This window comes from Corvus moneduloides, chromosome 7, assembly GCF_009650955.1.
Source record: "Corvus moneduloides isolate bCorMon1 chromosome 7, bCorMon1.pri, whole genome shotgun sequence".
Taxonomy (NCBI): Eukaryota; Metazoa; Chordata; class Aves; order Passeriformes; family Corvidae; genus Corvus; species Corvus moneduloides.
The window spans coordinates 31,143,282-31,158,256 of record NC_045482.1 but is presented as its reverse complement, the minus strand read 5'-3'; the positions used below and the strand labels follow the sequence as shown (position 1 = coordinate 31,158,256).

Here is a 14,975-nt window from a genome sequence, read left to right as displayed (position 1 = left end):
TCTGCAAGAATAACAGAGAAAGCTGCAGCTGCTTTCAGACTCCTGTATTTCTATGATTATCAGCCTGAACTGTGGCTTTACAGAGCTTTTCAGATATTCCAGCAGATACTTTACTGCTTATAAGAATGTCCCAAAAGTCAGACGGACCCAAACCAACATTTCAAAACACAAATTGAAAATAAAACTTAGACATTTGCTATTACCTGTTCCTCCCCATTTTCTGCTGCTTCAGCTTTCAAATTCTCAATGTTTTGTTGTAGTCTCTCCATTTCTTCCTTTAAAACAAACACAAATTGATGTTTCTTTTAACTGAGACCTATTCTCTTAACAGGGGAGAGAAGGATCTTGACCACACACACTTCTAACAAAATTTTAGAGCTGACCATACACATTATATTTAAATTTGGAAGATTAAACAGCATTCCCTGCTTAAGGGTAAGCCATCCATTAATATTCATTACATTAAACTGTCTGCTTTTATCAAACACAGGAACAGATTTATTTCTTACTTGCAAATATACCAGATCCAGCTAAGACAACTCATGAGTGACATGGAAAATAAAACTGAAGAAGCAAAGCAACGCTACAACAGTGTGACACGGGACTGCAATGTATGGCATTTGCAGAAATGAATGAACCTAGAGTTCCTTGCAATGAAGTTTCCATCGCAATCCTTCCGAGCTTTCCAAAGGTGTATGTATGGGAAAACAAGGTTCCTATACTCAGTCTAGGCCTTAGAACAGTATTTACTTCTTTTCATTCTATTAAATTCCATCCACTATTGTTTGAATAGAAGGAAATGAAAACACTTCTCTCTGATCCAATCTCTGGGCAGTCCATAAACACAGCAGTAGCAGGACACCAAACACAGCAATTAAGCAGTAAAACTCAAACAAGCTCTGAAAACTCCAATAGCTCCAACTCGTTCTTGTCTCTTTCAGTGGCCTGCTCCAAAGGTAGGGGCCTTGCTGACCCCTCCTCTTGGGCACCTCTCAGGGCACTGCTGGCTGCATTATCCAGGGAGAGATGATCCATTTCAGGCTGTGACAGCACAGGTGTGTGTCCAGTACAGCCCAACCCCACACCTACATTTTAGCAGAATGGGAATGGCAGGCAGAGGAGCCCCAAGAGCCACAGCTCTGACCAGCACAAGGCAGGTGTGGTGTCTGGGAACTGCCCTGTACTAAGGAAGGCCACACGACTCAGATGCCTTCCTCACTCCTCCCTGCTCCAGGGGTGTTAACATTCAATGTAAACCTGGAGTTACTGCTACCTGGAGGCTGGGGGTGTGGGACAGATGACAGACAGGGACACACAGCACAACAACAAATCAGTAAAGTGCTTATTTACCAAGTTTTAAATGAATCCTTGTAGGAGACACTGGAACTTACCCTACAATGTGCTTTGAACTCTTGCTCCTGGCTTTTTAGGTTTTCATTCATGGCCACCAGTGCTCGCAGACTCTGTAATATGCTAAATTTGAAGATCCAGTAAATCACGTTAGATTTTTAGTTTCTAATTTAAACAGATGGAGAATTAACATATATTAAAACAATCTGAGTTCTGAATAAATTTATAATAAAACCTGGGTAAATTAAAACCCCAAGTATCACCACTGATATACCAAGGTCAAAATAAAGATGCAGTATTACACTGACTATTCTGATGGCTTTGCTATGTTTTAACCTCATTATTGTGGAAGTTTTGAGAGACTCCTATTTAATTTATGTGAGATGAAGGCTTCAAATACGAACAAAATAAATCAAGAAGGCCTCATCTACTTGTCAAATGTGTCTAGTGTTCTTCTGTTTTAAACACCTACAATTATTTTGAAATACAGACTGACACTTTTCATTCTGACTGAATTCTATTGTAATATTTTCCTGTCTTTGAAAAGCAGCTGGAGAATTATTTAATTTTTAAATTTTAGTTATCTGTTTAGGTTGACAAAGCAAGAAACACTGAATGATTCATTTTAAAACCATTATTTTTCAGAAATGTAACAAAGGAAGACACTTACCTAGAATCTGCTTGGGATTCTATTGTCTCTAAGGCTGCCAATTCCTTGTCCAGCTTTTCACTGTAACTCTTAACCTAAGGGTTACAATTAATAATAAATTGATTAATAATAAAGTGACTTTCCCACACCATGAGATCAGTGAGTTAAGCTGGCAAACACCTTCACTGTTTAATATATCCCTTCACACACAGAATTTCTCAAAGAAGTTTCAGCTACAATCAGCACACGTTAAAACATACAAAGATTACCTCTGTTAATATCTTTTTTGCTTCGGTACATTTTGCCTGCAGATCAGCACATTTAGCTTGCAACTGTTATGAAAGAGGAAAAAAAAGAGTTGGATTCTATATTCACACTAATTACACCTGTAATGGAGAACAGAGAATATTTGAGCTCTTCATAATGGTTGTCTGTCAAACAGCAGGCCAAGCACAACAAACACTGTCTTTTCTTGTCAGCTACTCTTGCATCTGATTGCAAGAATTCTGATTGAATATTTAATTACTAACAGCAAACATTTACCACCTTTTACATGCATTAAGTCCCAGAATAAACTTTTATTTTACAAAATAGAGCCCAACAGAATGGTGACATACTGGACAGAATCTCTGCTAAATTGCTCAAACTTTTTTAGCCTGGTTGTACTGGCCTAGTTTTACACCAGGCTAAGAATGAGTCCCATTTTATATTTCTCCAGATAAGTCATGGCAATTCAAGACTTGCACAGAAGCATTACAGCACCAAACCACAGACATTTCCACACCAAATAACCAAGCTGCTTTATGGTTTTCTTTTGTGTAACTATGGAAAGTCTATTAAGAAGGCAGTTAGCAAAATATGTATTATAATCAAATATTAGGTATTTCCCTTGTCAATTAAATTACAGAGGCTAACTTTAAAATAACATCCTTCCTTAAACTCCTTATGATTTAAGATAACATTGCAAATAGTAACAACAAAAATGGGATGTGGTTTACAAAAGTGGAGCAAAAGTGAGCAAACAAAAAATGCACATGTAACTCAGTTCCACTTCCTTTCATGCTGCTTTAGTTTGCTATTCACAACACAGAGCTGTGACTTATTGTTCTTACTCTTCCCTTTCCACAGCCGAATTTATAAAAAGAAAGCTTTTTCATTGTTTTTCGTAATTTTTCACCAATAATTCGCCAATAGACTGAATTACAACTAGCTGAAAAAAATTTAATTCTGCAGTCTGCATCTCATGAAAACTGACATGAACTGTTAGTTTTGAGAAATCTTGCCAAAATTTACTGCAGTATTGAAGCCATAACTCCATAAACATTTTTTAAAAGGCGGGGTCTTGACTGTCACTGATTTCAAAAGCTGCTTTTGGCAAGTGGTAAATAAAATTCAGCCAGGAAATTTTTACTTCACTGAAGTGATAAAAGGATTATATTTGGCATACAGCTGTCAGTACATTTTTTCCCCATATAAAAATTGCACTGAGATTGTTATGTACTGAAAACAAGCAGCACAGAATTAAAGGGCCCTCAAGCTTTAAAATGGCAAATAGCATGGTCCTCCCCAAAATTAATTGAGCTAACTGCCCCCAAGAACACAACCTGTTCTCACAATCCAAGGCCAACGCAAGCAAGACATTCAGAGAAATCAGCGTTCAGCATGACAAATTGCTGGTGCAGAAGACAGCTTGCAAATCTTTTCTGGATGGCAAAAACTTTGTTATCAACCACTTTTATCAATGTTTTCTTCTTTATTACACATGCAATACTTACCTCTTCGAGGAGTTTGGTTTTTTGCAAAATCTGCTTGTTCAGAGATGCCACCTTCCTTCTGTGTTGCTGGGCAGCTCCAAGCCTTTCTGGTCGCTCCTCAGCAGAAAGCTCAGATTGCTGAAAAAACAATAACAACAGCCTTTTGGACCTCCCAACTTTGCTTTCTGCTTCTTCAGAAGCTTAAGAAACACCAAAGTGGGACACACCTTATAAAAAACTGTGTTCCCCTGTCCAACAGAATGAACCACTGATTCATCTCACATCAAAATAAGGAAGCAGCTAAACAACTGAATTATATTCCAAAATTTACAAGTAAAGTAAGCTAAAAAAGCCAGGTGCCCTGGGACAGGTGGAAATGCTACAGTGTACTAGAAGACAGACAATTTTTTTGCATCAGCATTATGGTTAAACCTGGTAGAGTTCTTAAATGGAAAAAATGTAAGTGTACTAAAAAACACATTAAGCCGTGATATTCACTGAACTTGTTGAATCAGAGATGTTGTACACCCCAGTAAGTAGCTCCAGAATTTTCAGAAGCCTTGAACAATAGTGTATTTAGATTCTGAAACAGAGGCTTGGATGCATCTTTATGGTGAATGACAATGCCATACTCAGTGTGGTAGATACATTTACCACTGAGGTTTTTTTGTGTGTGCAGGTGTACTATTGACACCAGCCTTTGAGAACTACTCCATCCAGCATGCATTGCCAAGAGTGTCTCATAAATACATAAGGAAAACAGCAATCTGGATCCAGTCTCTGGTTCTCCCTGGATTGTGAAAGCAAAGTTGACAGAAACATTCTTTATCAGAAATAACATATATAATAGAAATTGTGTATTTGCAGTAGACAAAAGAATCATTAAAAACCAGCAATATCTTGATGTCTAAGGGATTATTTGCCTAAAAATTATTTGTACCTTTTGCAAGTCCTCACTTTAACACTTAAATCCATCCATTTTGGTAATTTTCTTCATGCACTCAGACTTCTTTTTTCCACTTAATCCATTTTCCAATATTTCATTAGAAAACCAGTTAATTTTCAAGTACCTCAAGTGCTAATTTATAGCCTGTCAAAGACTTCAATACTAAGTGCTTTTTGAATAATTACCAAATGTTGACAACTGCTACAATGCATAATCATAGAAAATGCTACAAGAAGTGTGATAAACTCTTCACTCATATTTGCTCCTGGTTCCACTCTAGGCAGATGGGTAAGCAGCTTAATTTTAAATGAAAATAAGAGGCAAAACCTGTTTTCCTCCTCTCCATTTTCTGTGTTATTCATATTGAAGAGCAGCTTAATGATTTGTTATGTTTTTACATCCACAGCAAGAAAAGACCAATCCTGACATCTTAACCCATCAATCCACAGGCTTGCTTTCCTTTTGGAAGTGCCTCTAAGCAACACCTGTAACCCTGAACCACTCAACAAATACACATTCAGTCTTACTTACTCCTCTCCTTATTTAGTCAAACCACATTCCTTCATCATGTTATACATTCCAAAGCCTCATCCTTCTCACCACACATTAGCCTTTTACATGCATAAGATACAAATGGAGAAAAATGGAAATGCAAGAGAAAGAAACATGAGCTAAACCAGTCTGAGACTGATGTTTGCAAAAACAGTAAAAATCCATACACTACAGCTTTGGCATTAAATAAAAAAGGATCATATTTCAAGAAGTGAATTTTATAGCTTGCTTTTTGAAAATGGGAAAGAACCATCACCCCAATACAGAGGTTTCTGCAGAGAAATCCTGGTCTGCAAATGAAAAAGACTGGGGTGAGCATCATGCAGTCACTGTGGGCTAAGGATCCATTCTGCAACAACACTGTAGCTTTAAAGTTATCAAGGATGTGGGTTCCAACTTGTGGAGAAAAACCCATCTTTCAGCACAGAAGAAAGCAAGCACAAATTATAGAAGCCACTTTGCTTTTGACCTTTTTGTTACCTGATCTCTCACTACACTGAAACAGCAGTTGCCCCGTGAGCATAGTTTAAGAAGCTGTATTTGAGCACTAATCTCTCTGACTGTTTAAAGATGATCAATTTGCTACTCATTAATAATTTTCTGCCAACATTTTTAGAAGGTAAGGGACGACACTGAAATCCTCCAGTTCACCCAGCAAGTTAACATGGGAGCAGAGGAGGGGCAAATGCAGAAAACTGTAAGCATTGATCTTGTGCAAAAATGCCTCTTGTAAGAAAGGTCCTGGCATATGGCAACATCAGACCCAGAATTTGGGTTGCCAGCTATCTTCACTGGGCTTGTGGATTCTGTTAAGACTCTGGTGGACAAATAAGCACTGCTGTGTTTCTCAGGCTATGTATAGTTACCTTGGGCTAAGATTATTAGAATTATATCCAAACATTGCTGATGTTTCAATAAACTCTTTGATAACTTCCTTAATTCTTTTCCTAGTGCATACATACATGCACAGAAATTTTATTTTTTTTTTTAATCACATTCGATAGATTTGAAGAGTGATCTATTTTTGGTTTGACTTGAATCAGTTCTTACTTTCCAGAGTATTAATCACTGTTCTACTATAATAGTCAAGGTCCTGCTGCCTTCTCTCAGAACAGAAGAAATGTAACATTGAAATATGACCCTTGAGCTTCTGTTCTTCCAATCTTTTATAATAGAGAAAGGCCAAGAATTTGCTGTTGAGCTATAGGGTTTATCTCCAAAATGGGAAAGCTCCATACCTCAAATGTGTCAACAAAAAGGAAGAAATATGAGGAGACTATTGGACAAGTAAGAGCGACCTATAGCTCATATCTGGCAGTGATGTATTGTATGCATTAATTGCTTGAAAAGCCAGATTTTCTTCTCACATTACTGCAAAAAACAGTCACAGTTCAACACAGTAACTGGAGCAAACACACACATTTAATTGCTTTGAATTCTCAAAGCAACAAAGGTTTGGATTTGATGAAATGAAACTCAAGATCCAGGGCATGACTGAGAACTGGAGTCCAGTGCAAGCACCTGGAAATCTGAGTGGAGGAAGCCTAGACTTTTCTCTGAGCAGGCCCACAGAGCTGTATTTCTGTGCTTAACACTGAACATTTTAAAACACATCCAGAATTTAGGCCTGTAGTTTGAATAGATAAAACTCAGGCCCTTCTTCCTTCATTAAAGCCTTTAGGCAGGTGCTTAAACCCAAACTAGCCATTAATGTAATTCAGGGATGTGTACTATCACACCAAAAGCCTGTGTATGTTTAAATCTCTTTAAAATAAATTCTGTCTTTGCTGCTACTCACAGCATGTATTAAAAAGTGTGTTTCAAGAGAATCATGGCAATGAAGTTGGCAGCTTAAGGCCTAAATTAACAAGCTATCAAACACCACATGGTTAAACCCACTCAGGTAACACACTCACCTTCTCAGCATATTCAGACACAATTTGCTTGATCTCATCTGACTGGAGTCCAACAATCTGGCCAACTGTGCTTGCTGTCAGTTTGCCCTGCAATTGTATCAAGAAAATGCTTGGAGTTTTGGAACTGCCTGTACTTTTACATGCCAATTTCCAATAAGATCTAATTTTAAATAGAAATTTGCGCAATGGGTAAAAATCTCTAATCATAAGGAAAGTCCAGGAAACATTTCACCCCCCAAACATAATTTTGCTGATAGAAATTTCTCACTAAAATCTTTTTAGCAAATTTTTATTAGTATTTCAGAAACTTATTTTTTATTCTTTATACTGAATTTTGCATTTGCAGTAATAAAACTCTAAGCATGCAGGCACATGCAAGAATTCACATTTAAACTGCATGCATGTATAAAACCAGTTTTCAAACAGAACTGAATTCTACAATGGATTTCAGTAGAAAGCATGTCAAATCAACTCTGAGACTAATTATTACCTTTTCTTTCATGACTCCAACATAAACAGAAACAATGTTTAACAACTGAATTTATTCCCAGTGCTTTCACCCAGAAATCAAAGAACAGACTACAAATTCCATTATATCATTAAACACAATGAATTAAGAAGATACATATCCAGTGTCACATATCCAGTATTTTCAGTGTCTGACACTAAAGCTGTTGTTTATAAATATTTATCAAGGCTCTGAAAAGCACCTTGAAAGGCATAAAATTTTCCTCCACTCTCCTCAGTAAGAAGATTATTCCTCTGAATAACTTCACAAGATGAACAAAGTAAGACAGTGCATCTTGGGTAGCTGCAGAGTGATATCTTTCCTCTGAAATTCTTGTAGAAATCATTTGAAAGAGGCACTTATTTATATTGTTGTTATCATTTCAAGGCAAATGATGAACTAATTAGCCTTGTAAAATTTACTGTCTTGCTGATTCAACCATCTTTTATGCACTCTCCTTTTGAAAATTTAAACACAGTCATTTCCAAGACTTCAGACCTGAATCAGCGGTCTGATTTTAGGAATAATTACCACAATCAACCATAATTTAAACAAATCTGTATCAGTTTTAAATGCTACTGACCTCTTCTGTTGCCATTGCAGCCATTCCAGTCATCAGAGTTTTAATGCGAAGCTAGAGCAAAATATGAAGAATCACACATAACAATTTAACTTTTATTATTTAGCCTTTTTCTGTCAGGGACACATACTTATAATTAGTATCATATAACATGTGTTTTAAAACATGTAGTGGGGCACTAAGGCTGTGAAAGTTAAAGAAGAGGCAGCTAAAGTTACCAAATTTAAGGAAAATTTCTTATAACAGTAAACATTCACTCAGATTATTCAGCTCCCACTGTCAACCAAAAATCAATCTTTTAAAAAAATGCTCAGATTAAAAAACAAAAAAACAAACAAACAACAAAAAAAAACAAACGGGTTTTGGGTATTAAACATCAACAAACATTAATTCTGTGCGTCAATTTCAGGCTCCCTGTTCTCCTGTGGGAAGCAACTCTCACTTCAACTAACCATGAAAATTTTCCTTCTTTTGGAGAACAACTGGGCAGTGAAAATTGCTGGGCAGTGAAAGTAACTCCCATGCCTACTGTGTCTGGGGCTCACCTCTTCAGCAGCCTGAAGGTCATCTTCATCACAAGGCTCAGCTTTCCCTGCTGCTGCAAGCCCTGGAGGTAGCACTGCTTTTTTATCTTCAGCCTTTTAAAAAAAAATTAAGACATTATTATACCTAGTTCCAATATTCTAAAGTGTTAAGAAAGACATCAAGGAGAAAACTGGAAGGTAGCTGTTCTGTTTATATGAATACATTTCAGCTACTGGAACATCCTCACACTCAAATCATGCCAAATGTAAGCCTCCCTGATTTCTCACAAGTATTCCAACTGTTCCAACTGTGCCTCTGGCTTCCTATGGACTCATCTGGTCCAAAGATTCCTTATTCCACAGCCTTCTGAGAGCTACCAATCTCAGGAGACAACCAAGAATATGGTGCCTACTACACAGGACAAGACTGAAAACTTTTTTTTTACATAAATCGTTTTTGCAACTTAATATTGGTGTATCAAACATACAACATAGAAAGTGCAAACCTGCCTGGTTCAGTTAGAAGAATTCGTACAACTGAAGTAAAGAGAACTGGGGACAGCCAGACTCAATTTCTAGGTGACTCTACTGCACCACTAACCTATTTCACTGTCCACTTCTGCCTTACTGGAGATTCAGTTTCCACAACAATCATGGTGAATGTCTAATATACAATATCCCAAAGGCAACAGAATTTTTGGAGAAACAAAGTGAACTCTATAAACATGACTAGTGGTTACTCCAAGGGAGTAAAAAAAATCTGAGGAGAAAACAGGCATGCTTAGGTTGGGAAATATCTCCATTTATAAAAAATTAAATGTGAAATTTGTATGTGGAATATTGAAATAATAAAGAAGAGCCACTTTAATCTACTCAATGTATTGTTGGGTCCATACCATGCTTAATGTATTATCTTCATTATCTCTGCCTATAATACAAACTTGTAGCCAAATTAATATCTGCACTGAAATAATAAAACTGCAGGTAGACTGCATTTTAAGGACGTTTTAAGATTCCATAATCATCAAAAGCACAGCAAGGACATTACTTTTCAAGAAGAACAATGATTTATTTATGCCATGGTATCACTTTTCTCTATCACATTAAACAAACTGTTTCGTAATAAATGTCTGCAATATTTCGTACCAAGTTGAATGGTTCTTTGAAAAGAAAAACCCTTAAATGGTCACATCATAGAACACTCAGTTAAAAAATACTCACTAAACAGACAAGATATGTCATTACCTAACAGTAAAAATCAAACCAAAACAAATACAACATCCAAACTCTCTTTCTTCTAAGCAAAAAAAAAAAAGTTTGCAAAATGTGATCTGTGAGCAGAGATGAAGGAAATCCTTTAAAAAAGGGTAATCAGTTCCACCTTTCACAGCATGCAGATTTTTAGTTCCAGTTAGCCATTTTTAAGATCTGTTAATAACAGAAGTTATAGCTGTTTATTCTGCTGTTTTCTTTTAAGATTTAACAGTAACTAACACTTCAACAATGCAGCTCTTCCCACAATTTGAGTATTTTAAATTAGTATATTTTTTACCTGTTCTGTTTTTCCTGCTTGTCTGCTGAATCCGTATCTCCTAAAAGAACAATAGCAACATGAAGGAAAAATACTGTTGTTTATGACTTTCACAAATACATTAAGTTTCTATCAGTTTTCAACATAAGATATGCACCAAGAGCCAGGACTAAATCAGTTTTGAAATGTTTCAAGGAAACTAAATAAGCAGGTACTGGAGCATATTTACAGAATGATTTCAGATCCATCTACTCCTTCCATCATGATTTGCAAATCTTGACTTTCCATAAAATACTGTCACGTAAAGCTCATGAAGGGAAAAAGCAATGCCCTCTTCCCATTTGAAAGTTAGTCCTGAGTTATTACACTACACTCCATGTCCGTGTTAAAAGGAAAGTACTTAAAACAGAGAGACAAAAAAAAAAAAAAAATCTAAAAATGTATGGCTTTAGGGGAAAAGAAGCCCCAGAAGACACAAAATGGAATTCAAATGTCATCCACACTTGTTAAGTATTAAGACCTCAGAGAGCAGACAAGCTGTCCTTACCACTAAACTGTGAAAAGAAAACTGGAAATACAAACCAGAAATGGAAGCTCTGTAACTTCATTTTTATATGTTTGGAGAGCTCTCAGTAAACCAGAGGGACTTTCAGAGATAATGGAAAAGTGAAAGCCTTTGTAACTTTGTTTCTGAATGAAAGTTTGCAGGAAAGTAAGAAGACAAAACATTCAACCATGATTCAGCAACTACCTGAGAACTAGAAAAAGAAGCAACAGCAACTGCAGCTCCTTTTTCACCAAATTTTCATCAGATTGCTTGCAAAAAACCAATATTGATTGACACACACTACCTGGAAGGGTCGTGAATTTAAGCCATTTTTATAAAGAACAAGTATGTTAAAGAAACATACCCTAGTCGGAGCATAAAACTTGAACTTGGTCTCCCATTGTACAAAATACGGTTCACACATACAAGGACTGTCCAGTCCCCAAAGAATTTACAGGGTAATTAAACAAGATTGGAAACCAAATAGGAGTAAATCTGAAATAGGTCAATTCTAAAGTAGTAGGAAAAACCCTACCACAACCCAAATGTTATCTGTACTGCTTGTAATACACACTACAAAACCCACAGAGAGCTAAATGAAGCCTTTCACCTGCCATATTCCAGAAGTGTAGCATGAACCTTTGATTCCTCATCCAGCAGTTCCTCAGCTCCCGTCTGACGTTTGTATTTTCTCTGGGGTTTGTAAACCTCCTGCAAGACAGTGAATGAATTCAGAGCTTGTAAAAGGGTTTTCTAAAATAAATGAGGAATTGTTATCTAGAGTGATATACACACTGTTTGCTTTCCAACTCAATATACTTACCCGAATAAACATCCTTCTTCACCTTCTCTTTTTGGAATTACATTGTAAGATCTTACTGAATTAATTTCTAAGCAATTTGCTACAGAAATTGTCTAAGTTTAAAAAAAATTATAAATTACTATTTAACATGGAACAATGTCTCCGCTATCTCCTCTGCCATGTTTGAAAGAATAATAAAAAGTAACACACTCAACATCTATTAAAATGATTTGGCTAATGCCAGTGTCTAGAAATGTTACCTCCTTTGTGAGTTAATTCTCTTTTTAAACTCTGATTAGTTAATTAAATGCAATTATTATTTACTCAATGATCACAGGTTACAATGGAATTAAAGCAGATTTTATTATAATTTAAGGAACAAAAATGTCTCAAGAAGTTTGGTAGTAAAATTACTTTAATCTCCTTCTATCCCAGTGTAATCCAATATCTGGACAACAGCCCATCAAATAAAACAAGAACTCACAATTACTATTTTGTACTGATAGAGCTGCTTCCAATTTAAAAACAAAAGGAAGAATATTTCTTGCTTGATCTGACTTTCTGCACTGTGCAAACTATTATTTTCAACAAACAATTCCTGCACCATAACACAGCTGAAATGGCTTTCCATCATTTTCAAATATGTAATCCCAAAGTGGAGATTTCAAACAAGTGAAAATTGACAATATTCCTTGGCAGGCTTCTCCTGAATTTGTCTGTTGCTTTTTACAATTTTTACTTCATTTCTAATCTCAATTTCTGTCATCTTTACTTGCAGCTATTCAATCTTGCAGCATTTTTGACTGTCACATGAAAAAGCTTTTTATGACCAAGGATCTTCCACTAAATGTACTTTCACATCTACAGAAAGGCAATGTAAGTCATAAAGGTAATTACTTTTTGGTACTTTTATGGTGGCATTCTATTTTATACCTGTGCTATATGAAGTGTAGGCATCATACCCTAAACATTAGTCTGGGCATCAGGTAACTGAGCAGTTGAACAAAACCACTGCAAGATAACCTCAATTCACCAGCCAGTCACCTTTCAGTAGCAGTAGTCCTTATTCTAATGACCATCACTGATAGTTAACATTCCCTTTTCCAGCCTCTAGGCCCGATCATGACCACGAATCTTAGTGTACTGTCCCTTTGAGAAAAAAGGGTAGGTCCTTAGATCAGTTATAACAACGAATTCAGACAACAGACTCATCTTTCATACTTGCTGATCCACTTTGAGGAGAGTGGATTTCTCTTCCAGTTCCAATGCACAATGATTTAAAGGTGACCTGTGGGAACCCAGAGTGCAGACAGTATTTCTCTGCCTGTTTTGAAGAATTTTACCCCCTGAACAACACTGGTTTTGACCTGCGCCCTTGGAAAAAACTTCCTACTCTTAGAGAAGAACTAGAAACTACACTAGTAAATTAGGTGATAGACTACTATGTAAGATTGTCACAGGGTGAAAAATTTAGAGGTTTTGGGTTTGTTAATGTAGTAAATAAATAAAAGCAAAAAACATCAAAATGGAGGATTGTTGTAATTCTCCAAACCTCCTTCTTCTTCTTCTACTACTCCATATTCTGCAGTAAAAGTAGTTTGGGATGATTGGACAAAGAATTCCACAGTTCCTGTCTTTGTTACTGAATAATTGGCAGAAAAGTAAAAATAATGTACGTTTTCAGTAACCATTGGTTGATTTACCTTTAAAAAGGCTGTGTAATCTTGATAATTCAGCTTTCTCCTGTATTCTCTGCTCTGTGCTACGTCTGGATCACACCAGTGACTCTTTTCCTCTGATAAGACTTAATAAACAACTATCAAGAAGCAGTGAAGGCTGGGAGTCCCTGTTTGTGTCTCAAACTCCTGGCAAGGACTTTAAAAACTCTCTCCCATCAGGAGAGGTTTGATTATGGCATGATCTGTGTCAGTGACCTGCAAAGGAGCCTTCATCTAACAGCCACCTTCTCCTCCTTCCAGTTCCTATGGATAGATGGGAAAGCTTGTGAACATTCTGCCTTGAAAATTCATTCTGTGTGTTCTTCTAGACTGCACTCGTGCCTTAATGCCTTAAGAGGTCTCATGAACTAATCTTTCATTAAGAAGATCAGGTGCCAGCTGTAGAAGACATGATCCTAACAGAGCTCATACATTTAGGGAAAAGGTATTTGGCTAATGATACCCTGAGCAATGATGAACAAAGGTAAAAACTTCATGCACCTATAAACTAGAGATCTGTGAGACAGAGTAGAAGACAGAATACAAATTAATAGAACATGAACACTAAGCCCTGAAAACTTCTGATTCTCAGTAACCAAAGGGAACCCTTCATCGCTGTTAATCAAGTATCTTCTTTATTTTTTAAATTATTTTAACATTTAAATTTACTGAAAATTTTAGGTACTGGTGTCCCATAACAGCATTGTGATTATTTTGTTTCTCTCTTCAGTGACAAGATCAAGATCAGCCACTTGGATAGAGAACCTTTAGTGCTATTTAAGGACAGTGCAGGTAAAGGGCACACTTGAAAAATTAGGACAATTATTCTGAAATTGAAAATAAGCAGAACCCCAATGAATTTCAAGTGGTACTTGATAGAATACATATTTGTAATTTGCTTTCTCACACAGGTTTGCATTGTCTCTCAGTTTAAAGGGCTATACAGGTGGATAAATGATGCAATGATACCTATGTTCAGGGGGAGCTAACTTCTAAAACAGAAAATATGTCTCACTGGAAAGGCAAGCATTTCTAGTTGGAGTAAAAGACTCACCGTAAGTCTGCTAATAATTAAAAAGCTCAATCAAATCATGGGGAACAATACTTTAGAGACTGTAATTGAAATTTCCAAAGCAAGGACAATTATTCAAACATTAACAAAGGAGTTACGCTTGTCATTACCTGGAGCCTTGCCTTGCAATGTTGTTCTATAAACACATGCTGTAATTCAACCACATATATTAGGCTCAGTAGCACTCAGGTCATTTGCACAGAAGAACAGCTCCCTCCCTCCAAAACCTGACAAAGAGTAAGGTGGCTTGACTGGTACACTACACACCCTTTCATATGGCTCCTTACACCAGCACTGAGCACCTCCATCTGTGCATGAGGAGCTCAGGGTGCCTGGCTAGAGCTGTCTGAAAAAGCACTGATTTTCTCAGGAGAGCAGGGTTTCACCATCTGTTGAAGAGCCTTGGAAATGTCCCATTCAAAGCAAACCCAGATTTCTCACCTCTTGTCAAATGCTAGCTTGGAATTTACCAAGATGGTCCAAAAAATCCCCAAAACCAGTAGCGAACTACCGAGAGTCAGAAATG

General features: G+C 36.7%; 1 protein-coding gene across 2 annotated transcripts in view; it reads right to left on the bottom strand.

Moving 5' to 3' along the window:
* CCDC93 (coiled-coil domain containing 93) overlaps window positions 1-14,975 on the bottom strand; it is a 63,501-nt gene that overhangs the window by 11,171 nt on the left and 37,355 nt on the right. For both annotated transcript variants that reach the window (XM_032115236.1, XM_032115234.1), the window contains exons 7-16: window positions 11,468-11,568; window positions 10,332-10,371; window positions 8,801-8,893; window positions 8,259-8,309; window positions 7,168-7,254; window positions 3,775-3,891; window positions 2,269-2,331; window positions 2,021-2,094; window positions 1,392-1,473; window positions 204-275 (exon numbers count right to left, since the gene is read on the bottom strand). In XM_032115236.1, the coding sequence (XP_031971127.1) occupies window positions 204-275; window positions 1,392-1,473; window positions 2,021-2,094; window positions 2,269-2,331; window positions 3,775-3,891; window positions 7,168-7,254; window positions 8,259-8,309; window positions 8,801-8,893; window positions 10,332-10,371; window positions 11,468-11,568 (780 nt within the window). The remainder of the gene's footprint in view (window positions 1-203; window positions 276-1,391; window positions 1,474-2,020; window positions 2,095-2,268; window positions 2,332-3,774; window positions 3,892-7,167; window positions 7,255-8,258; window positions 8,310-8,800; window positions 8,894-10,331; window positions 10,372-11,467; window positions 11,569-14,975) is intronic.